Source organism: Mya arenaria, chromosome 15, assembly GCF_026914265.1.
Source record: "Mya arenaria isolate MELC-2E11 chromosome 15, ASM2691426v1".
Lineage (NCBI taxonomy): Eukaryota > Metazoa > Mollusca > Bivalvia > Myida > Myidae > Mya > Mya arenaria.
In genome coordinates, this window is record NC_069136.1 from 21,694,338 (window position 1) to 21,720,817 (window position 26,480).

At 35.1% G+C, this 26,480-nt stretch overlaps 1 protein-coding gene and 1 non-coding gene across 5 annotated transcripts in view; both read right to left on the reverse strand.

Moving 5' to 3' along the window:
- Nucleotides 1-26,480, reverse strand: part of LOC128219767 (sodium leak channel NALCN-like) — a 53,892-nt gene that overhangs the window by 14,102 nt on the left and 13,310 nt on the right. For 3 of the 4 annotated variants that reach the window (XM_052927734.1, XM_052927735.1, XM_052927736.1), the window contains exons 12-28: nt 26,274-26,333; nt 23,634-23,765; nt 22,800-22,943; nt 14,908-14,982; nt 14,301-14,374; nt 13,462-13,707; nt 12,874-12,978; nt 10,300-10,500; nt 8,892-9,071; nt 8,226-8,361; nt 7,146-7,277; nt 3,449-3,616; nt 2,791-2,895; nt 2,109-2,212; nt 1,739-1,859; nt 975-1,073; nt 401-601 (exon numbers count right to left, since the gene is read on the reverse strand). In XM_052927734.1, the coding sequence (XP_052783694.1) occupies nt 401-601; nt 975-1,073; nt 1,739-1,859; nt 2,109-2,212; nt 2,791-2,895; nt 3,449-3,616; nt 7,146-7,277; nt 8,226-8,361; nt 8,892-9,071; nt 10,300-10,500; nt 12,874-12,978; nt 13,462-13,707; nt 14,301-14,374; nt 14,908-14,982; nt 22,800-22,943; nt 23,634-23,765; nt 26,274-26,333 (2,283 nt within the window). Of the gene's footprint in view, nt 1-400; nt 602-974; nt 1,074-1,738; nt 1,860-2,108; nt 2,213-2,790; nt 2,896-3,448; nt 3,617-7,145; nt 7,278-8,225; nt 8,362-8,891; nt 9,072-10,299; nt 10,501-12,873; nt 12,979-13,461; nt 13,708-14,300; nt 14,375-14,907; nt 14,983-18,996; nt 19,135-22,799; nt 22,944-23,633; nt 23,766-26,273; nt 26,334-26,480 lie in introns of all 4 variants that reach the window. The other variant, XM_052927737.1, reaches the window with a different exon arrangement.
- LOC128220821 (U11 spliceosomal RNA) lies at nt 9,531-9,658 on the reverse strand. Its single transcript, XR_008258861.1, has one exon. It is a non-coding gene; the product is annotated as a U11 spliceosomal RNA (small nuclear RNA).

Genomic DNA, 26,480 nt, shown 5'->3' on the forward strand with positions numbered 1-26,480 from the left:
ACAATAAAGAGACATATTTTCCCTTGAAACACATACAGACTATAAACTATGCTTCAACACAACTGCTTTATTTAACCCTAAAACAAACACACACATACAGACTATAAACTATGCTTCAACACAACTGCTTTATTTAACCCTAAAACAAACAAAAGAGCCTCAAAGAGAAAAGCAATTCTCATCTGATTTTTTTTAAGTCAAACAAAGGGGTATAACACAGCAGTTATAAAAGCCCGACTTAGGAGGTCTTCCTATACATAGATGTTTCATTTGAACATCTCTAATGTAATTTTAGTTATGGCCATAGTTAGAGTTGCGCAGGTCATCGACATCAAGGCTTTGGCAATAGATCTACTTTTTCTTAAAATACCCAAACCCAGACGAGGTAATAATCACTCACAGGAACAGCAAGCAGGAGGCAGTTTGCCAGAATGAGTACAACTGTAAGCTTCCCAAACATCTTGTGTTGAGTGATGTCATACATGAAGGATGTCAGACCACGACTGTCTGGTCTAGGGGGCGTGTGTTGGGGCTGAGCCAGCTTGATTCGACCCTTTAAATCCATCCAACGACGCTGGTCTACAGTGAGTAGCGCAGTACCCTAGAATATGGTGGGTAATATATTAGGATATGATGTACAAAAGATCTCTTTCTGCAATCATTAGTAATGAAGTTGCCATACAAAGGACACTGTAATTCATCTTTGCAAATTTCCAAAAAAATAATTCAACTAGTAGACCCATTATATAAATTGTTATAAAGACTAAAATGCAAAAACTTAAGAGGTACTTCTTCTATGAACCATTATAATTAATTATCATAAAGCCTAAAATGCAAGAACTACAAAGAGACATGTAATCAGTTGAATCTCAAAACATGTTTTTAATGGAAGTCAATGTTCATCAGTTTAATGTTATTCTCAGTCTTATTCATTTTTTTCGCCCATTAACTCACCCCCTCTCCCAAAAACATACCTTGTTCTCACTATAGTTTGCAATGACCACTCCCACAAACAGGGTAAGACCAATCATGTAGCCGATAAACACGAACACATGAACATACAGGCTGTCCATCTGAAACAAACATTGTGCATATATAATGAATTTGAGTCAGTAGGTCAAATCATCCAGTGCTACTATAACAATTGATAGTTAGATGACATGAAGTAACATTTTAATGACTAAAAATTGGCGTTTTGAGCATAGGGAACAAGCCATTCTTAATAATTTAAAAATTATTTAGGTCATCTAACTGTCTTAGAATACAACCTCATTGGCTAACACACTGTCATCGCAAAACTGACGCAGGGAGTGTGTATCTGGTGAGTGGCAGTAGGCGTTGAACACCCGTGTTGAATGAAATTCTTAATGATTAAGCCTAGTACTTCAAGTTGCCTACCTGCAATTTCATTGGCTGCAAATGTACCAGTAGGTTGTATTCTAAATGCCATCAAAATATTCACGATGATAATATGCTTTAAAAGGCTTTTTTTAAAAGGCTTTGTCAAGTCTCATTTATAAAATTACATATAACATAATCTCCATAGAATTGATGCTATAATTCAATTCAATTTCAAACATCTATTGTATGAAAGCCTCCTGTCTATACACACCTACGCCTACATACAATTATAAACATGATATTTCACTGTTTCAAACAGTGAAATAACATTTTGATATTTTTCACTGTTTTGAATTTTTTGCCCACTCTATAATGCCTGGACTACCCTTCCACCTACCGGTCTGACCCTCTCGATTATCACGTCCCTCACTTCCAACCAGCCTTCCAGAGATAGGACCTCAAACAGTGCCAGCATAGCATTACCAATGTTGTCAAAGTTGAAGTTGTGGGGATTCGCCCTGCAAGGAAATTATACAGGTATATCACGCCTCCAACATGAATGATGCAACGCCATTTGTCCAGGACTGGTCACACGTTAACCCCATATTGGATCACCAATTTTATATCATACCAAAAATGGCGTCTATTTTCTGATTCCAATGAATAAAATGAAACATTTAAACAGGATGTCGACTTGATATATATGCTAAAAATACTGTAAAATTCCTAAAAAAAAGAGAAATGGTCTCAAAACCAAACATCCATACCATACACGTGGAACCATGAATCCTGGCCTGGTATCGTTGGGGCCCAGCTTGACCTTCATCCTCGTCACAAACATGGGGGACCGGAACGTGCCAACACACTTGCTCTGCAGTTAGGGAGAAAATGAATAATTTAAGACATGTAACAAACTGAATCTCTGTATCTGTTCTAATAGATTCTATAGATAAACAAACACACATGGACTGGTGGGAGGGGGAGGGGGAGGGGGGGGGGGGGGGGGGGGGGGGGCGGTATTTTCCAGACCATTTTCATAAGGTTTAGCATTTGTGTTACAATGCAGTTTTTGAATGACGTTTTAAATTTTCACATTATGAAATCCCTGATATTCACAGACTACAGTGTAAAACAGTATACAAGACGAAATGTAACATTCAGCAAACTTTTTTATGTTCACCTAATGACATCACTTATATTCATAGACTACAGTGTAAAGAGGGACCGAGGTCTAGTGGTCAGGTGTCCACCTATCACCTGAGAGGATGTGGGTTCAATCCCCACCAGGGGTACTTTCTCACGACCTCTCGAACAGGTTCTACTCATGAAACAGACCTGTTAGTGATTCTATAAGTTTTCTACACAATCGAGGTAATAGAAATGAGTATGAACTAACTACAGTGTAAAACCATTATGAAATTGAAACAATCTACAGCTATTGTTACTTACCCGCTCTATGACACTAGCATCATTACACCTGGCCAGTTTGCCTCCCAGTAGGTGGACCCCAAAAGTGGCGAACACAAACATCAGCACGATCAATAACACCGATACCTACAATTGAACATTGAATTGAAAAGTTGGAGAGGTAAAAAATACTCTCAAACAATGGCCCGATTGTTCAGAACTTTGTTAAAGTTAAAAATGTATTTAACAACATCTTTGTTAACTTGAAACATGAATTATTTGAAGATGGGCTCACATATTTAAATGCAAACATTACTAGTGTTAGAAATACAGCAGATCACAAGTGCATCCATTTAACTTCCAGAGTAGTAGATATGAAAGTTAACAACGATGAGTTAATAATGTTGGTAACTTTAAAAAAGCTCTGAATAATGGGCCCGATGAACTAACCAGCTTTTCACTTTAACAATAAAAAATACCCATTTAATTTGCCTAGAATATGATTAAAATTAATGTCTTCATATTAAATATTGCATAATTGGACAAGATTTTGCCTGATTTTATCTCACTATAGTATCAGTAAAATATCCCATCACATAATCTATAGTAAAATCTGGTAACACATTTATGTAATATAATAAATTGCTTTGTAACATTTGTATATAATTCATTGATTTACACTCCAAATGCAATATCTCACCAGCAGAATTTCTTTAAAGCCCCTGACGAGCTCGTACACAACTTTCCGCATGTGTGGAACGAGAATGAAGATTCTCAGTGGGCGGAGACATCGAAGGATCATGAGCATATGCGCCCCTTCCAGTGGTGGTACCTTCTCTGGCTGCCAGCATAGGAATATCACACTCACCTGCAGATAGTACCATATCACACTTAGAACATATAGAATAAATATATAACAGTGAAGGATCATAAGCACGTGTGCCCCTTCCAGCTGAGTTACCTTCTCTGGCTCCCAACATAGAAATATCACCCTCACCTGGAGATAGTGACATATCACACTTAGAACATATATGTAACATTGAGAAAATCTGGTTATATAATCCCTTATTGTCAATTAAAGAATTCTTAATTCATCTAACACAACCAGTATACAACACTTAGAATAAGAGAGCTGCAGAGCGAAAACTGTTTTTTTTCTCTCCTTGAGATGAACAGGGGACATAACTCAATGATTTAAACCAGAGTTATGGGCCTTGCTAAACATGTGCTTTTTGTCACTGGGAACATTATGTACAAGCTTCATTTGAATGTTTTCTCAGTTATAGCCACCATTGAATTTATTTACTGCCAATGTAACTTATGTCAATAGTCAATAGAAATTGTACCCACCCCCCTTCAATGAAATTGAAAATCCTGTTTGGAGGTTTGATATTTTTGGACTGACAGAAGATGCATGTTCTTAAAGTCAATACATATTAAGACAAGACATGGTTTTGGTGTACAAATAAAGAGATTATATACTAGCACCAGGGATGATAACAGAGCCAAGTTGCCAATCCTGAAAATGTCTGCCTGGGGTTCAGGGGGCCACTCAAGGCCCCGATGGGTCCAGGACAAAGCCCTGGTGGGGGGACAAGGGGGGCGAAGCCCCCCGAAGCTTTCCGTATTTTAGGGATTCTAATGCCCTTTTTTGTCTTAGAATAGTGTTCAAGGAGTACACCTTTCGATTGGTAGATATAATTATGTTCAACACGAGACATCCCCAACCAGAACAATTATCAGGAACCTTAGCAGTGAAGTTTAACACCTTTGTCTTTAAACGAAGTTAAATTTACTCTTTTTTTACCTGAAGTCACAGGCATAAGATATGTACCTGACATTTTGGTTCAGTTGTCCACATGCCATAAAACTCAACTGGCTATGATCAAATGCCTGTGTATGAACAGTCTACACTGTGGGATGTTTGATTTATAGTGATGAACAACATATCAATTATCATGCTTGCAAATGTTTGTAAATTGTAAAAGTGGTATTTTATTCAATTTTTATGTATCATAAGAGTATTTATTTCATTTTCTGCACATTTGATGAAAATATAATGTTATTAATTATTATATATATTATTCCAAGAAATATCCAAACGGGACTTAAATGCTTTGGCAGCGTAGCCGTTGTGGACATGGTTGACATTGACGTATTTTTGTCCCCAAGCCAGATTTTTTCCCCTCATGGTGTCACATGAGTCCAGTAGCACACAAACTAGATTGTCCCACTGCAGTTCAAGTCTCTCAAACGGGCTTTCAAATTCTATGAAAATTGATTTAGAATCAGCCCTTGTGATTTTTAAGGAGGTCAAATGTCTCAACACTATTTCTTTCTTTATAGCAGAAAAATAGCTGCAACAGTTTTCTCATTGTTTGTGTTTGTTGACTTGTCTTAGTTGAAACAAAACCGAGATCCATTGACTCCTCCACATGTCCATCATTGAAATGGCTAGCCACTCTGTAAGTCATTTTGTATGATGCTGTACACCTTTGAAGTTTGATTTCGCTGAGAGCTTTTGTATCTTTGGCAAGTGTCTTAAGTAAGACACACTACTGTGGTGCCAGGGAGCATGTTCAGCCATAAATTCAAGTATCATGGCCTCTGGATTGAATTGTCAGTCATTGACAGGAACAACTGGATGCACTGGCTGAGGTGTCTTTCATCCCTGACTTTCGTAACCATCAACACACCTGGATGGGGAAATACAAATTACAACTATAGAATTTAAGTTTCACTCAAACTGGGTCCTCAAGAAGTTTTGTTGAACTGTCTCAAATAGAAAATAAAATAACTGCCTCTACGTAATATATATTACTACTACAAAATATTTATTCATGTTGAACCAAACCAATTTTCATTTGAACCTCCCATTATGGTCAACAGCCACTTCTTATTGAGAACAATGCTTCAAATATTATGAGAATAATAAAGAAACGGTTTACAGCGTAAACTTCAATCGGCCAAATAAAAATCGATTATTATGACACAATCCGAATCGGGATGTCTGAAATAATGCTACATGCACAAAATTCATTCTCAGTTTGATCACTTTCTCTTAACTTAAAAAGAAACGTTTCGGGAATTTCTCTTAAAAATAAATGGAAAATATACCCTTAAATTAGACGAATCGATGTTTTTAGAAGTTGGTGGTGGTTGTTTTGTTTTTTTTCAATTTTCAAATACCCGTTTATTCGTCTTCGTCGTCTGTTATCCGGATACCACCATGCGGATACTGTCTTCTAGTCCCATCGGTAATTTCCCTAATCACCGGATGCTATCTTAACCAATCATATAGCTCGATTGCCAAGACTTAAATAGGTTCGTTAATTTCCGGCTTTACCCTTCCGGAAAACTCACCTTTCGTACCCATATTGTTTGAACTGAGCTCGAATCACACCCTGTACCCCTCCCCCCTAGAAAAAACTCAACGGATTTACATTAATCTCAAAATCGAACCGTGAGGCCTAAAATCCGGAATTCCGGATTAGTCCAAAATTTTATCATCCCTGTAGCACTATGCCCTTATTCAACCACAATCTTGAGTATAAAATAACTAAGAGTGTGTATAAATCAATCAATTTGGCAGTAATCATTTCTCAGTAATGTTTTCTGTTTGTTTATAACACAAAAAAACATATTCAATACTTTACAAAAAACAGCTGAAATGGACCAGGGCTGATATTCAATATTGGCCTTAAAGCTGCAGTCTCACGGTTTGACCGTTTTGACAACTTTTATCTCTTTTGTCTGGGAATGAGCCAATTTTTGCGTAAATGCCTTGATACCAGGGATATAAGACTACCATTCTGATTGCAGTTTTTCAAATTCACATTTGAAAATTGATATTCTATGGCTAATAGAAAAATAAGTTATTTTGAAGTCAATCTGTGAGAGTGCAGCTTAAATTTGATCTAAGAACGATATAGCTAATCCGATTACTTGTTATAAATAACTGACCAATAGAGTGAATGAAGTCAATGATGTATGACCATTAGAATGACTTAAGTCGCATATTGAATTACCATCATTACTATCATTACCCAGTTAGCTCAATCGGTAGAGCGTTGGACTCTGAATCGGACAACCCGGGTTCGATTCCCGGGCGGACCAGGTCACTTCTGTTGTGATTGGTTATGAAATCCTTTCTACGACCATTCGCACTGTACCACTGCACCTGGCATGTACAGAAGTTGTCAGTTTCTTGCAGAGGTGAAGGCACGTAGTACTGGTTCTGCCCAGGATAGGTGTGCAGTGGTTGAACTGTCACTCTGGGACCCTTCAATGTGCTCATGCCGGGACCCGGAGTATAAACTACTAACACAACAACAACCATCAAGGTTCTTTTGTCCCAGGGTTGAAATGGTGACCCAAATTCCTATTCAAGTACTTACGATATAAATGAATACTTCCAGGACCCCGCTCACGTCTTTGATGACAGCCTTGGGTGTGAAGAACAGACCATGGGCCATGATCTTCAACCCCATCTCAAGGCTCATACTGAACACAAAGATGTACTCGGCGTACTAAAAAAAACAACACACAGCTTTTAAACCTGAGTTACAAAGGCCCACTATCTCCAAACAGTTTCAGCATAACAAGTGAAAGACTCTTAGTTGATTTAGTCAAATAATGTCTGCATGAAATTTATTTTACAAAATATGAAACAGTTTATCATAATTATCATATTTTTTTTATTTTTTTAAAAGGCATATCCCAACAATTATTATCACAGTTATGGGCCATGCATGCACATGTGTGTATTGTCTCTGGCAACATGTGGACCAAGATTCATTTGAATATCATGAACAGTTTTAAAGCAAATGTTTTGCACGACGCCCCCAAAATCAACCAGGAACCAAAGGCATATGACAGTACCTTAACTTTTTTTCCTAGAAAATAACATCATAATTAAATTTCCTGTACACCTGCAGTGAGTTAGTGAGTACTGGTCTATCTTTAAAGAGGCATCTCAGAGAACATAAAAATACAGGAAAGTTTGAGGGATAAAATAAAACATTCTTAACAATTACATGATACCTCCAGTATCTGAGCGCTCTAGTTACATGATACCTCCAGTATCTGAGCGCTATAGTTACATGATACCTCCAGTATCTGAGCGATATAGTTTTATGATACCTCCAGTATCTGAGCGATATAGTTAAATGATACCTCCAGTATCTGAGCGCTATAGTTACATGATACCTCCAGTATCTGAGCGCTATAGTTACATGATACCTCCAGTATCTGAGCGCTATAGTTACATGATACCTCCAGTATCTGAGCGCTATAGTTACATGATACCTCCAGTATCTGAGCGCTATAGTTACATGATACCTCCAGTATCTGAGCGCTATAGTTACATGATACCTCCAGTATCTGAGCGCTATAGTTACATGATACCTCCAGTATCTGAGCGCTATAGAAAGAGACCACAATCTTTAAATGAAGATGGAATAAAGGACAAAGGGTACCTTTAATTCTGGAGTGTTTGTCAAGCGTCTGTGGGGCGTCTCAAAGAACATGGAGATACAGGACATCAGGGTGACCATAATCATGATCCAGTCCAGGTACGTCACCAGGCCAAACAGCTTCCGAACCCACAGGGGCCTGGTGTTACAAAATACAGAACATAAGTAAAGAAATGTATTGCAGACAGATAAAAACTTTTAAATCAAAATAATTCGATGAAAATGTCTTCAACGGGCATTTCAAAAGGCTAAAAGCTCCTTGAAATCAAATGATGACAGTATATTCCTTCTTAAGTTCATATTTCATCTAATTACATAAAATAATCAGGGTTGGAACCAGGAATAGAGGTTAGAGGGTGCGTAACATAGGGCGCAACCTTTTGACATGCGCCCCTCCCTCAGAACCGAAATTTGTATGGTTTAAATTGTTGGCAGTGGGGTTTTTAGGTACTCTTCTATGAATTTATTAACAATGTAAGTTGGAAATTGTGCAATTTGAGCATATTTAATTTTATTCCCCCCCCCCCCCCCCCCCCCCCCCGATATTGACATAAAAAGTTATCTTGGATCTGCTTGTAATACAGATTAATTTTCTTCCTTGATGTTTAAACTACATATTCTTTCTATGCATGGCAGTTTCCTGATCATTCTTTTATTGTTTAAGCTTACAGTATTCTCTTATAGCCACTATGCAGTTCCTTTCCAGTGACTGGATCGCGCAGCATGTAGTTGTACTTGGCGTTGACGATCACCTGACACACTTTCCGTATGGGACTCTCCCGGCCAACGGCAAACAGCGGAGTGTCAAAGAATGGATGATTCTCTCTGAGGTCATCCTGCAGCTGATTTCTGTGGGTAGAGAGATTGACATGTGAATGAATCAGAACAAACAAATATTTCTTTTTCAAAGACCCCTGAACTAGCAGAGGTGTTCCAGGCATAAAAATAATATGGATTTTTTTGGACCAGTCTATTTCCTACTGGAATCTCACCAGCTGTTTGGGTTCACCCACTGCCTCAAGTGCACAATATGCCTTTAGTTAAAGCAGCCCAAAACGTGATAGATGGATGATACTACTGCCAAATGGTATGCATTTTTTAATATCCCGAAAATAATTTGACATGGATTAGAGTTTAAAAATATTTAATTATATTTCTTGGTGCAAGTTTGCGTTTAACAAATTCAAGCACAGATAATCTTACTAAATTCAAGCACAGATAATCTTACTGTTTGTGATGTCGGTTATTAATAAACCATCAGGCTCAGCACTATAAGTTTATAAATAAACAATATGAGTTTTCATGATAATGGGCGCCAGGCTAAATGAGCACCAGCTGCCACTGTTCACAGAAATTATGCCTCCGAAATCTCTTGCTAGCGATTCCGCCCAATGTCCATATGGACACTGAGTGACATTACATCAAAGGCCCTTTTTATTAATGTCACAGAATATTGGCATTATATAAAAAATCAGAATTCAGTAATCAATTATAAGTTTAAAAGAAATATTTTTTATTAACACAACCCTGTAAGCAGGAGCCTCAAACTCTATAAACAGTGCAATAAACACTTATCATAATTTAAAGGGAGGTAATATGAAACACCTCTTCACATTGAAAATAGCCAGATGTATTGATCATCAGTTAATTTTCCTGTCACTTCTAAAATTACTGAGACAATCTGTTCATACTGAAACTGTAATATGAAACTCATTCCCTGCTTTGGGAACTATTTTTGGTAAAAAGCAACTTGAACCTACTTATACCACCATTCAACATATTTCTTCTTGATTTTTTTTCCCCAATATTTTTCAAATTGAAATTTATACCTTATTTAATATAAATCATAACAATTATTACTACATTTTAACTCCAACCCATTAAATTCTCAATAATTCGGTGTTTTCTTTCGGGGAAAATATTTCAACATTTGACAACAATATTTTTGTATAAGTAGATATTTGGCTACAACAGAATAAATTATGACATAGTGCTGACACCATTCAACATAATTATTTTTGGCCTTATATACACAAATTTCCTACTCCATTGAGAAAAATTCACACGCCCCACCCACCTCTTGATCTCTGCCTGCTGTTTTCTCTGCTGGATCATCTTGAGGTCAAAGTCGTCCGTCCGGTGTATCCCTGAGATGCCCCCACCCGCCCCACTCTGGTAATGGGATCCCCCGTGCGCCCCCATCATCAGGTGAGTAATGTCACCGTTCTCTTTCTGGTGGCCAAGCTTAAGGCTGCCCGGACGGGACCCTCGCATACTCCTATAAAAAGAAATATACATCATTTGAATAGTCTGAAACAATTTCTTTTATTTTGTTTTGCCTGTTCTTATAATAGTCCCTTGTATAAAACATTGTCTGAATTTCCTTCCAAACTGGATCAAATAAGCCTAAAAGTTTCAGTTGTCTAATCTACATAAGAACAAGCCGCCAAGCTGTTTGATGCCAAGTACTTGAGAATTTGATTGAGTTCATAAAAAAACACCTCTTATTTATTTAGGGCCATAGCTAGGTGTATTTGTATATACACACAGATATTGTATGGGGTCGGAGGTATGCTTCCCTCCACTCCCAAATTAGTTTTTTTCTAGGTCAACTCTGACGTTTCTTGTGGATTTCTGGATCTATGGCTGGTATAAGTAAGACTCAAATATACAATCAAATTCTTTGCATGTTAGTCAGGATGGCTGTCAACGGTGCTATCAAGGATGATAAAACTTGATATTGGACAGCTCACTCAAAATTCTGAACATAAAATGAAGCAATTTTACTGCAGAGAAAACAAAATCTTGCCAGTTAGTTGTCCCATAGTGCATGATGAAGCAAATTCCAGATGTTTTCAACAATAGTAGACAAGAGGTCCACATGGGTGTATGGTCTACTGGCACTTACATTTAAAGGGAGGCAATCAAAGAACCAAAACGATGGTTGAAAGCGAAAAGGTTCTATCTGCTTCTTTATTTAATGTCCCTTAAAACCTTTTCGCATTCACCCCAGGTTTCACAATGGCAAGACCTACTAAAACAAGAGCTGTCATAAGACAGCGTGCTCGACTATGCCGCTTTGACTTAGAATACAATAACGATGTAATAATACCATGTTTGGTCTCTTTAAGTCAAACCAAACTAAAATTATTCGATACATAAGGTGACTTTGATGCTGCCCTCCCACCAGCCCGCCCAAACAATGACGCAAGTCATTCAAATAACTTGATTTCCCATTATGAAAATGTGGTTAAGAATATACAAATATGCCTTTCAAAGGAAATTAAAAAAAAAAAAAAAAAAAATCAAGGGCCATAATTTGTATTTAGGCTTAAAACGGAGTTATGTTTCTTGTTGTAAGATGGTCGTAAATAATTTTGAATTTTATTAAGTGCATTTAATGAACGGTATAGAAGTTTTTTTTATTAAAATCCCAACTTGCCCTTAACTTTTACTTGCCTAAAACTTTAAAGTCAATCAGGAGCCATAACTTGTATAAAGGATATGGAATTGTGTAACCTCATTGAGTGATGGTCCTGAACAATTGTGTGAAGTTTTAAGTCAATTGAATGAAGGGTATAGAAGTTATTATACAATATCCCAACCTGCCCTTAAACTTTAACATAAGTTCCATAGTCAATCAGGGGCCATAATTTGTATAAAAGATAATATGGAGTTATCTAACCTTATTATGTGACGGCTCTGAACATCTGTGTGAAGTATTGAATGAATGGTATTGGAGTTTTAAGTGAAAATCCCAACTTGCCCTAAAACTTTAACCTAAGTCAATCAGGGGCCATAACTTGTATTTAGGATAATATAGGGTTATGTAACCTCATTGTGTGATGGTCCTGAACAACTGTGTGAAGTATTAAGTCAATTGAACAAAGGATATAGAAGTTCTTAACACATATTCCAACTTGCCCTAAAACTTTAACCTTAGTTCCATAGTCAATCAGGGGCTATAATCTGTGTAAAGAATAATATGGAGTTATCTAACCTCATCATGTGATGACCCTGAACAACTGCGTGAAGTATTAAGTCAATTGAATGTAGGGTATTGGACTTATAAGTGAAAATCCCAACTTGCCCTAAAACTTTAACTGGACGCCGACGCTGGGGCGAGTAGTATAGCCCACCTATTCTTCGAATAGTCGAGCTAATAATATGCAACTCTCTGTACATAGTTGTCTCGCTTAGAAGATTACTTTGCATTCGTTAGGCCATAATCCAGTCATGCATGGGTGGAAGTGGCTGGTTTCAGAAAGGAACTGAGCTTTTATGGATATCTAACCACTGTATAAGTTTAATTAAGATACAATCAAAACTGAAACACTGTTTCAAGCTAACAAGCATTTAAAATGTAAGATTAGCCCTTTATTTTATAAAAGCATACTACTAAACATACATGTGGGATCTATGTAACACATGTGTTAAGTGCTGTACAATTATAACCACAGAAGATCAGTTAATTTTGCGCAATCATGACGCAAATTTTAAACCAACCAAAACATTAAATATGCTTAGTTGATTACATAATGAAGCTACAAACATTAAACCATGCAAAATTACCAACTCCTGGTAACACATGTGTTTAGGGAAATTAATGACCTCATGAAACTTAATCTACATACAGAATGTTGTAAATTACCTCCTGTCCATGCGTAAATGGTACTGCTGGGAGAGAAGAGACTTGGGCCCATTGTTAACCATCTGACCAGATCCCCCGCCCATCAGCTTGTGCTGGTTTGACTCCCTACAACAAAAGAAATATATTTATTGTTCACCATCTGATCAAATCCCCCGCCCATCTGCTTATGCTAGCTCAACTCCCTACAACAAAAAAGAGATATTAATTGTTGGCCATCTGACCAGATCCCCCACCCATCAGCTTTTTTCTCCACATGTCTCACTGTGCTTGTGCCGACAGTGGAAAAAATGATAAAGCGGAGAGGCAGATGCTGGACGTATATTTCTATGATACAATAACTATTGCAAGCCTTCACTACCTTATAACAGTAGGCACACTACCAGAGTCCATGTTCACTAATACCTTTAGTTTGACACTCATTCTCAGAAATACAACAAAATTAAGATTTTGCTTTTCTGAGTATCAAAACGTTAGTGAACTCAGTTGTTTCTGCATATGTCCCCCGGAATGTGTTCAGTGATCAGGAGATTTGACAAGACTGACAGCTGGACGAAAGAGAACCTTTACCCATGGAAACACATACACTACCTTATGACAGCAGCCACAGCTAGTTGTTTCTCCACATGTCCCCCAGAACGTGTGCCAACAGTTGGGGACTTGACGAGGCTGACCGGTGGGCACTTCAGGAATGACTGCCCCTCCTCCCCACTATCATCTGTGTCCATTATCAGGTCCAACTGCGGTGTACTGAACTGACGCATGAAACTCTCACGGATCTCGGCAACATTGAAGTCTCCTGAAAGTTTGTGGATCTTCACCATTTGTGGGCGGTTCCTGGATAGACAGATTATATCAGATAATAGATTTGTCCGGTACTACTTGTCAACGAGCTTTTTTCCTAGCATAATATGAAATGAATGTTGAATATCAACTGACTGTCAAACAAGAGCTGTCACAATTTTGATGAATGCCCCAAAATGCCATCCAGCTCAATGAATTATGCAATAATTAATATGTCTTCATTGGGGAAGAGCACATTTGCCAAACCCAGTGATGGTTGACCTCAAGAGTGGGGAAAGGTAGGGATGTGGGTCTTACATGCATAATGACACCTTCATGTTCCAAGCACATGTGCCAAGTAATTTTAATATCCCTCCCTGCATGACAAAGATACAGCCAACACATAGAAAACTGGAAACACACACAGACAGGGTGATTTTAAAATGCCCACATTTGGTGGGTTTAAGGAAAAAATGTTTTCTGTTTAGTTCTTTTTCTATATCACCTATGTGTAGAGATTTTGAAAATCATCATGACATTTTAAACTAAAAAATTAAGAAATTCATTGCAAATGTTTCAATAAAAGTGATTTCAATTGATTATTATATAGATAGATCAATTTTAAAAATGACCACTTCACTACTTACGGGAATCTTTCAAAGATCTTCAGTCTAAATGGAAGAGACTCTGACTCATCCGCACTCTGCTCTGTGGCCTTCAGCTAGAATAGCAAGTAATTCAGGTCAAAGTTAGGCTTTCAGTGATTCAAAATGGGGAGATTTTCATTGCAGCTTTACACAATGTTTGAGAATTTATCGACATTATATTTATCTTGGCATTTAACAACAACCAAATTTTTTTGTATTTTTTTTTGTAATTTGAAAAGGTCGACATGTCAGCAAAATGGTTAACACATTCGCTTCTAACCGAGGCATTCCAGCTTGGCACATAATGAGTTTGGTAAGATATTTTGGGAGTGTGCTACCGTGCATCCATCCAACATGAACAACAAAGAGTCATCATTTCATCAATTTTGTGAAACTGAATCTGCAAAATTCCACTAGAGGCGAATACAACCCCCCGGATCAAAACGCAGTACTAATAACCTTATTGTATGATATAGTATTATATTTATAATTTGTTTACTATTTCAAAATGACATGATAGTTAGTCTACGCAAAATTTGGCGGTGGCGGAGGATAAAGAGGCAGGGCACGGGGGGCTTGAATTTTGTCCTACACCCCATTATCTTACCTGTTTGAGCTGTTTTATATCTTCGTCCAACTCCAAGTTGTCCAGGATCACAGCCACAAACAAGCTGATCACAATCTGACAAAGAAGCAATTGAAAGCAGTGTAGGGGAAGTAGAAAACAAGAACACACCAATGGGGTTGCGATGTCTGTCTACTTTTTCAATTGATCAAGAAGGTCCTTAACTCATGAAATTTTAAAGCAAATAAAATGCACCTTAATTGTAACATATATCTGAGATGTGTTAAAAAGATTATTTTATGACGCAATATATTTTACAATGGCTATATAAAATAGGGCTAAAAATTAATATTGGAGCACAAGATAAAAGTTGTTTATTTTTTTAAATCTTAACTTTTCGATGCCATAATACAGCAATAAGTGCACAATTCTTACAAGGATTCCTATTCATTCATTAATTTCAAAACAATTTCTATTCATTTATATTTAATTGTTATGTCCTGAACCATAACAAACAGAAATACGTCTTACAGTCAATTTTTTAAACGATCAGTTTTTTCCATATAGCCAAATTTATTTTAAATATAAAGATATGTAAATTACCACGAAAGTCCCCATGACATTCTATTTACAGTTACAGGGAATTATGAAGACGCATTTCTGCTTTTAAGGCCTTCTCATTGACAACAAAATAGGAAGAACTTTTAAAACAGCATGCAAAGGAAGAAACTGTAAATATAAGGTCATATGTAGCATGCAGAATCATGCAAATGGATATTAAAACCCTATATACATGTTTCATCATGCCTATTTAAGCTCTAAAGCACTAAACACAAGCCAGTTTCAGTCGATATCATGTTTTTTTAAACATGGTGTACATACATTATTGTACCACATGGTTCAAATGTCATAAGTAAATCGAAATTTGCAGGTATACATCTCGGACATTTTTCAGGTGGACTAGATCAATTTGCACTTTTTATATTCGCCAAAGCTGTGCAATGCGACAAAATTAAATGCACAATGACTCTATTTGATGTACGAGACCACATCCTTAAGAAAACTAATCCTGTATTTCAAGTGCCCCCCTCAGGCCCAAGAGGTTGTGAGTTCTAACCACACTAGGGGTACCCGCCTCATGGCCTTTCAAAATTGAGACCAGAACTGAAAGCTACACAGGAAACGGTCTCGAACATGGCTTTTAAGCTGTCAGTTTTGGTCACATCGAGCTATAAGAAGTAAGTATAAATTACTGGTAAATGTTGAAAAGTTACAAATATAAATATGCTTGTCCCATACTTTAATTTGGGCAACTGAATATGTTTGCATACTTAATCCTTTTGTGGTCATCCTGCGCTTGGTTTTGTGGCATTCTTCATTCTAGGAAAATAGTAATAAGTATAAGAAACACTTGTGTCCTACTGAAAAATGTCCGAAATTCATTTTAGGGAAAGAATCATAAGTGAAAAACAGTCATGTCCAGCTCAAATATGTCTGAGAAATACAACACCATTCAGTTCACAAAATGACGTGGCATGTAAACTTGTGTTTTAGATTTCTATTTTTTTGTCTTCTTCAAATGGGATTGTGACATTAACCATACATTATGGTTTGTGTACATAACTCTTTTGCTACATTACCATTTACATTTTTTGCTCAAGATAAAACAATAAGAAAGCATACAATAAACCTATCTTAAATAAAGGTCTCATTTCAGAAATGAGTGTGTAAACCTGAATTCATCAACAATTTGTACAACAAATTCTATTAAAATAATCAAAATGATTTCTTCTACTACATTCTGGTTCTAACAGCGGATGCTTGTCAATCCTGAAAAATAGCCAGGGGTCTGTTTGAAAGCAGGGTTAAGGGGTTTAAACCTCTTTTGAAACTGTTTCCTATGGAATTTACATTGATTTCAATGTACTCTTGATGCGAATGTCCGAGCAAAAAAAAAAGAACTGTACAATAAAGTCTGGAGTTAAAAGTACTCAATCCTGGTTTCAGGATTATTACTGAACTTAAGAAGCCCTGATGTCTTCGCAAGAAAGAGACAATTTCAATACATTAACATTCACTTTTATTAATCTTCAATAAACTTTTTTTCCAATTCAAATCATAACTTGACTTTCATCATAAAATTTAACTTTTATTACAGTGGAGTGAACACAAATACTTGTCCGTTCTGTATCAGTAAAATAACTGGAAAATATTTGGGGAATACTCAATAATAAATAATAAAACTGTTTCTTTATCAATAAAAAAAAATGAAAAAAATTGGGGCAATACTCAATAAATATTAAAACCAGAGTTATGGTCCTTGATATAAATGTGTGTAATGTCTCTGGCCTCGTATATACCAAATTTCATTATCTATATCTTGAATGTTTTAAAAGATATGGCCAATGTAGTTTTTGCACGCTGAAATCAACAACACCAACGAAAATCAGATGAGCTAAAATATAGCAGAAGTAGAGCAGAGCAGCAGTATTTCTCTATTCTACGCCTTCAATTTACTACAGCTGAAACTAAAACATACAAACTAATTACATGAACCTAACACACTCCATGTTTACAACAGCTTTATTCTACACAAGAAACATCAGTTAGTACAGTACACCAGAGGTTCAATGTTCTTATACAATAATAATGCAAGTATATGATGTGTATTTAACAAGCAGATAATTTGGCTGAGCTTAAAGAACTTCATTAAAGTTAGCAATGTTGTTAAGGTCATCATTGTTAACTTTCAAATGTATGCTGCACTTTATTTGCTGTATTTCAAACAAGATTTGAGGCTGTACTTGTTTTATTAAAAAATATGAGCACATCATAAAATATATCACCTTTAAAAGTTAACAGCAATGCCATTAATAATGTTAACTTTAGCGAAGTTCTGAACAATCCACCCAATCTCTCAGTGTGATAACATTCTCTATTTTGAACATTTAGTATTTCTAACCTTGACACAGTGTACTTTCAGTATTTTTAACCTTTGTACATTTAACATTTAGTATTTTTCACCTTTGTACAATTAATATTAAGTATTTTTAACCTTTGTACAATTAACTATTAGCATTTTTAACATTTATGCAATTAATGTTGAGCATTTTTTACCTCGGTTAATATGGTTAGAATTTAGTATTTTAGCCTTTATACAGTTAGCATTTAGTAGTTTTAACCTTTGTACAGTACACATTTAGTATTTTTAACCTTGGTACAAATAATATTTATTTTTTAACCTTCATACAGTTAACCTGGAGTATTTTTAACCTTCATACAATTAACCTTGAGTATTTTTAACCTTCATACAATTAACCTTGAGTATTTTTAACCTTCATACACTTTACCTTGAGTATTTTAACCTTCATTCAGTTAACCTTGAGTATTTTTAACCTTCAAACAGTTAACATTTTGTATTTTCAGCCTTTTCAGTCAACTTTTAGTATTTCTTACCTTGGTACAGTTAACATTTAGTACCTTAAACCTTTATACAGGTAGCATTGAGTATATTTCGTATTTTAAGTCTTTATACAGTAATCAATAGAATTTTTAACCTTTAAACAGTCAACTTTAAGTATTTTTAACTTTGGTACAATTAACATTCAATATTTTTAACTTTTGAATTTAAAAATCTTTGATGACAAGGCTATTTCAAAGCTAAGTCCTTTTTACAAACAAACATTTCAATGTCAGGTTTTTAGCAGGAAAAGTTCTTTTCAAATTTGGTGGTTGGAAATTACTATGCACAGCCTTTTGTTACATTTAAAGGAATATTTGCTAAAACACTCCATAAATATTACATTTGTAAGGGTTGAAATATTACATTCGAATGTGTATGTGTTGAAATATAACATTTGAATATGTATGTTTTGAAATAGTTCATCATGAAAATTGAAGAGAAATATTTCTGAAAAAAATTAATCTTTTTTTCAAATTCAAATACATACTTATTCCCAAACAATGAAGTGCGAAAAGGACCAGGTATATCACATCAAAAAAAATGAACATATAAACTAAGACTTATATTTTTTATCTAGGGACCTTCACCTATTAAAAAGTGCCTTTTTCGCTGAAAGAAAATAAAACCACATTTGAACCTCTTATGACTGGTGTACTGACTTCACTCACCAGGGTTGTAAATAGGTGATAAAATATAAAATAGATTGCGACAAGCGGTGCAATTTTTTCCCCAGTCCGCCACATGGTTATGTGCATAACGTCAATCCAGCCTTTCTGTGTCTGTATTTGGAACATGGACATGAAAGCCTGTCAGGGATGGGAAGAAACGAAAACAGTGTAGCTAGGTGGACAAACAGGTAATGTCTTATGAGTAGTACGGTGGTGAAATGATACCTTAACTTAGGTACAGTTACAGTGATAGAAAAGTGAGTGATAAAGACTAATCTAGTGCATCAAATAGAGGATAATTGTTTGTTTCAGAGTACGATAGCAATATATTTCACCAAGTGAGCACCAAAATCTATCTTTCACGAGTGGCATAGCCATGAGTGAAATATTCACTTCCGGTCTTCATGAGGAGAATTATCTTGCAATCTTCCACTGAAACAAACAATTTTTCTTTATGTAAAATGCATTAAAAGGATTATAAATGATAATTAATTGTAGTTTTTCAGACAAGCTTGCCAAATGGAGTCTAAATATAAAATATCATTTTGGAAAGAAACGTCATTGAAATTGAGTCCCAGCCCTGAGCTCGCTTATGTTTCATTTGGATATGCAAACAGCTAAAATTTCATAACAGTGAAAAATATCAATAACTTCTTACTATTAACAGATTCGGACACAAATCAGAATTTGCTGGTAAAGACTCATCCATTGAGTGACAACATCTAGGATTTTTTTTTCAACTGCCTTAGAAGTATTTCAGTCTCTTATTTTGAAAACTTGGTGTTTTCTTTACTATTCTGAAACCAAAGCCTAACCAAAGCCTAACTTCAAATTAAAACTGTTTGTAAACCAAATAGTTGCAATAAATTCTGAACTTAAATGAAACATTACAGAAATGGATGATGTCTTTATTCTTTTGAATAAAAGATGACATTCACATTCGTAAGGTCTTATACAAGTTATGGACTTTTGCATGTGTAGCAAAAAGTATCCATACTAGAAAGCAATTGAAAGAGAAACTTGAACTATTTTGGAAAAGATGAACATATTAACTCTACTTTAAATATTTAAAGTATAAACTGAAAGATTAATGAAAAGTTGCTTGAGTTACGAGGGAAGAACTATTTAGATGGAGGGTGCAAAGGTGTAATGTGCTTTTTTTTACCTCAGCAACAAAGCTGAAACTGAATATTGAGGCCAGTTTATACTCAAACTTATGCATCTTATGAATTCAGAAGCTGAAAAAGTGTATGGGCAAAATGGTTTTAATTATATGTGAATCCCAATCATCGATGAATAAGAAAAGGTAAAGATCAAGAAGTGTAGGAGGGTTGAATTATATACTAGAATTTGGTGTAAAAAATGAATTACACATACAAAATGTAATGCACCCTAAATTACAAGAACCCTAGACAATCTTCATCCTTCTTCATGTATATTTTATTTGTTACTGTATAAGATAGCAATATATTTCACCAAGTGAGCACCAAAACCTATGCTTCACGAGTGGCATAGCCATGAGTGAAATATTCACTTCCAGTGTTCACAAGGTGAAATATCTTGCAATTTTGAAAAAACAATGAAAAAACACGAGAGAGCCATCTTTCGACCACTGCACCTAAAAAAAATATTTCTTTGTAAAAGTCTATTTTGTAGTGGACAAAGTGAGGAGGATGAAGATCACTTTGTAGATAACTATTGACAAGTGTTTCATGACAAACCCTCTCAAATACATGCACAATGCACAGTGCAGCCTGTACGATACTTTGCAATATGCAAACGATCAATCACAACTAATACGAATCAGTAAGAGCGGGTTAAAGTGCAGCAGAAGGTTTGAAATCATGAAACACTGTAACGTTAATGTGTCAATTGTTTTAAGCACCACCGATACATGTTTTATAGGATGCATTTTTTAGAATAGTTCTTGAATACTGGTGTATTAAGCCAATGTTGACAATTGAAAATGGTCGTAGAGATGAAAATTGAAAAGCTGAAATGGCTTGATGTAATATTTTTTAAGAAATTGTATTATGAACCAAATTTTGACAGACTTACCTCTTATCGTCTGCCATTCCATTGTTGAAAACTCTGCGACAAACTGAACAAAATGTCCAGATTATTGGGGCCAATAAACCAGTATTCAACCATGCTGTTAGTATAAACCATGTTTAGTAAAGGAATATAACATGGTTTAACTGTCATGAAAAATACTGTGCTTCTTATTTTTTGGATATTTTGTTCTTATTGCGTGATTTCATTACAAGGAATAAATGGTAAAAGATTCATGTTTTCTTTTTGCTGTGATAAGAATTCTTACAAATATTCATTCGTTATTAAGGCGTTTAGAAAAAAAAATGTTTGTTTTCGATTTCACAACTACATGTACCTTATTTTTTAGCTCCAACCCTAAACCATTTTATTGCCTTGTCAGAGAAATATTTTTTATTATTTACCCGATTTTTTCTTTTAAAAGTAAAAAAAGTGTTTAAGTAAACAATACCATTGATGCTATAACTGATTGTATAGATGTTCTTAAAAAAAATATATATTTTGATAACAGAAAAATCTTGGGAATAATATGCCTATTTAAAAAAAAAAAATAGATTTCCCAACTTGAAGACCCATTTTATAGGGCATGAAATCGCAAACAAATATTTGTTGTTGTTTTTTACACCTAAACAATCTTTTCAAGATGTGTTTTTGCTTGTTTTATATGTTGGCCTATGAAAATCCAGTTTAAAGGAAGAAAACAATAAGAAACACAGTATGCAGTTACGTATAAGCCAGTCACCATGAATATAACCGGTGACTTTCAGGGAATCAATTCTGTCAACAAAGTGTTATCTTGCATTGCACAAGTTTCACCAGACTAAAGATATGGAGAAAATCTGAACAGGGTTTAATTGCCATCAGAACTGGTCATCACTAGAATCACGGATTCAAGCCTAAAATCGTCCCAGTTTATTTTTTATTTCAATATAGGAAAAGATAAGTAATTAAATATGCCAAAAGTGAACCATTTCATGGTAGAAATTGTTAAAATTTTCTTGGGGAAGGACCAAACCAACCTCTTCCAACATTTAAACCAAAAAAACTTTGTTTTTGAGGGAGGGGCACAAGTCCAGAGGGTACGCCTTTAAGTAACGCCCCCACTAACGTCAAATCCAGGATCCTCCCCTGTTCATGAATGGCATAAGAATTTCCTTAATCGCAGATATAAACATACAAACACTTGAACTAACTCAATAAAGTTTTGTGAATTTTTTTATCAATAACCGAACAAAATCTAAGTTTTGATTGAATTAATGAAAAATCCTACATATAAAATGTCTCCCATGTTCAGATTTTTTCCTGGAAAGCATCAACCTGGCCCCAATATCACAAAATACTTAAGTAATTACTCAATAATTAACTCAACCCATTTCATGCTACTTATCAGACTGGCATGGTACAAAATCTTGTATGGTTTTTTACTTTGAATCCATGAATTATGTTTATTAAAATATTTGGTCATTAGTTGAAATAAACATGTTTTTGAATGATTGCCCATTTTTGTGTCAGTTGTACTCAACAGTATTTTGCAAATTACAACTTACACAATTTCAGTTAAACAAGGAACTCAGCAAAATTAAATTTCTTTTCATTTTCACTATAAACAGTTTTTAAAATACAGTTGAGTAAATACTTAAGAAATTTCAAGAAATTGGGGCCTGTTTTTTAAACAAGATCGAGTCAATCCATCTTCTGGGAAAGTGAGTGACCAGAGGTCAGCTTGAGTGACCAATGCCCCCAAAACTCACCACACTAACAAACTGGTGGTAGAGGAGAAAATATGTTCGTATAAGGTAAAATATTATGGTATTATCCTTGGCACGCTCCAGAGCTTGTGCAACGACATCCGTCCAACCCTCCTGGGTCAGGATTTGAAACATGGACATAAATGCCTGAAATATGACATCTAGCTTACTGTATAACCGGTATTTGTGTATATTTGACTATATTTTTAACATGATATTTTCATCACTGTTTTCTTATAGCTTGACAATGTCTGGATTGGGTAAAGCTACCATTGCATGAAAGCTTTTTACGTTATAAATATGTCATAATTTACCCAGAAGTGGATCAGTCCAATTTTCAAAGTGATGAAAATATTGCGTTAGACTTATACAAATATTACATTGACTGAAAAGATAGAACTGAATGAATAAACAGCTTGTATACATGAAATATCAGGAGAAAACAGTAAAAAGACATTTACATGTTCTATTAATGAGGTATGGCAAATATGGGAATGAACATTATGTACATTTTTAGTTCAATAAACGAAGGGTACACAGAAAGTGATATCACAGAGAAACTTGCACATCGAAAATAAATACCTGAATAAAAAAGTGGAATTGATTATGATTATATTGCAGAGCTCAGTATCAAAATAACACTGCCCATGATGTATTCAACTTTTACCGACCCTAGGGAACGTCTCAAAGTTGTCAAAAGTCTCTTATGGAGCATAATTTCTGTCTATCATATGGAATGTCTCAAAGCTGTCAAAAGTCTGTTATGTAACATAATTTCTCCATTTATAGGGAATGCCTCAAAGTCTCTAAAAAATATTGACCAAAAGTTCCACCTACCCTAGGGAATGTCTCAAAGTTGTCAAAGTCTCTTATGGAGCAGAAGAGTTGAAGACTGATGCTGGATGCGATGATAAGAAGGCTGATGGTGAACAGAACGATGCTCCCCAACTTCTTACCCGGGCCAAATATCTGGAGGAAGAATATATTCTTTATTACCCAACATAAAAACAAAACATTTAAGTGATTAGCCATAAATAGCAGTCTCAGGCCACTACTTTTATATAAATTGGTTTACAAAACCGGCGGGTCTAATTTTCCGAAAAGTACAAAAAAAATAAAAAATGAATTTCACTTTTTTTTTCAAGATTATTTTCCCGACCGTATTGATTTTGGTGCGAAACGAAAGAAAAACCAACAGATAAGAGTACGAATGCAGTAGATCTCGACTGGTTTGTTGTTCCGTAGCCGTATTCGCCGATTTATAGTGATAACATGTGAGCCAGTCAAATGTTATGGCAGCGCCGTTGGCAATGGCGAAATTGACGATAGCAGTCATTCTTTGTATAAAATAATTAAGTTAAATATGCAGGAGTTGTTAAAATAACAATAGCAAAATACATTGGCAAATTTAACAGCCGACACAAACAATAACTGTCACGTGATTGTTGTTTTTCCCCACAAATTTAGGTCATGAAAATATTGTTGTTTATAGATGAAAAATAAGTGGCAGCGGCTGCCATCGAATAAGTAGACACAAATATCTGTAAATTATATGTGAGAAAAATATTTTATAACATTTTATGGTTAAATATCAAATAACAGTGCACTTAGTATGAGTGGTGAAATCGAAAGTAAAATTTCTAAGTTGACACCAGTGATCTAGTTTCACAAGTTCGGTCGGTTGTGTTTATGGATTTTAAATCACAAAATGGTTTGGAAATACATGTCATTGAGTCAATGTAAAGCTTGTGTTTATTCTAGATTACATGTTTATTCATGTTTGGGTTAATAGTAGAGTAAAAACAATGAAAGAGTTGAACACATGTGTCAATGCCATTTACTAATGCCAGGAGTTGTGTGCAAAACATTAAGATAAAACAACACGGAAAACTATTTTGAATAAGTCCATTTTAATTTGTTATGAACTTGATATTTCACTATAAATGAGATTTGTTGTTGTAACCAAGGAATTCTCTTTAAAATGAAAAATAAACAATCATGAAATATAGATGCCCTGTGAACGCATGATACACAAAATGGCGGAGTTGGGAGAAGATGAAAATATCCGATACATAATTATGGATTTCACTGTTACTATCATTGGTACATAAAGTTAAGTCACATGCTAGATTTATTATTTTGCTATGTGATTTTTATGTACTGATGTGGTAATTTGCTGCAAGATTTGAATTTGAAATGGATTTGCTGAACATCGCATGGTAAATATCCCGGTCTGAAAATATCCGGACTTAGCATGGATTGGGTTACACACAACTAGGACCCCGCATGGTAAAGGTTATTAAAACTCAAATCTAGGTCTAGTTTGGTTTTTAGTTTTTCAGGAATTGGTTGCACAATATTAAAGCACAATCTCTTCATACAATATTACTTCCTTATTTACAAAATTGGAAATTATTTCACTTTATTGACATTTTCCAATATTGAAATAACTGAAACAATGCTTAGAAAATGTAATGTATTGTCTTAATACAGTGCAATTCTTGTGTATTTTAAAGCGTAAAATTTGCCTTCCCTTTTTTTCCAATTTAATATTGGTCAGTTTTTAAGTGTTCTGCATTCACTTTTGCTTCAGCATACCCTTAAAGCTAAACAAATGTCCTGCTGAGTAATATTCAATGTATCTTTGATAAAAAGTGTAGTTTATACATGTAAACATGTTTTATAGTCAATTTCATTGATGTTTTATATGCACAGTATGTAAGATTTAAACTGTGTGTTTAATTAGAACTTTGAAACTTTGAGTGTATTAAAACATGCATTAATAGCAGTTTAAAAATTTAAAATGTCAAGTAAATGATATAAATTTTCAATGTTTTTATGTTGTTCTCTGATTTTCACCCTTTAAGAGTATGTTTTGTGACTTTTTTCCTTTTTTTTTTCTCGACCACCCGGTGGACATTTTTTCCAAAAATTCTTGTAAACCAAAAAATAAAAAAGGAGTGGCCTCATGGTAAATGTTAGAATGGTGTTACTTCATTCTGATGAAAATACCTTGGGGTTTATTCACTATTAAATAGTTTGGTTCAAAGGCTGGGTTTCAGACTCAAATTCAGAAAATTGAAATTTTAATTGTTTCAAATTATCTATAATATAACTCTTTTTTTCAAAAATGGTGTCTTGATTGTGGAACTGATTATTTGTAACATATGCAACAATTTTAAGAATCTTTGCTCTTCCCAAACTCAGACCTATGACATTAGAGACTAACAGCCCTGATGGTAGGATGACAAAAACACAAAATGCTTGAAGACAGGGTTACAATAACAATTCTGACTAAATAACTGAAGGCAAAATTAACAGCCCTCTAAAGTTTCCTTAATGGCAATCTAAAGTTTCCTTAATGGCAATATATATAATAAAGTATTTATTCATTTAATTTTTCCATCAATTTTCCATCAAAAATAATGAATAACAATTGATATTGCATTTAACACTTAAATGTAGAGGTAGTGGTACCTTATAACAGAAGTCCTCTAGCATGGGAGAGGCTTTTATCAGTCGCACGACTCTTAATACCTGCAACAGAAACAAATAGTAATAATACACAGGTAAATCAGTTTGTGGAGTGCTTTAGAGACAACTCCTATTGCAAGAGAGACCTTCAAAGGTAACCATGGCCAGAAATTTGCCACCTCACAAAGAGCACTCATCAGCACCATGTTG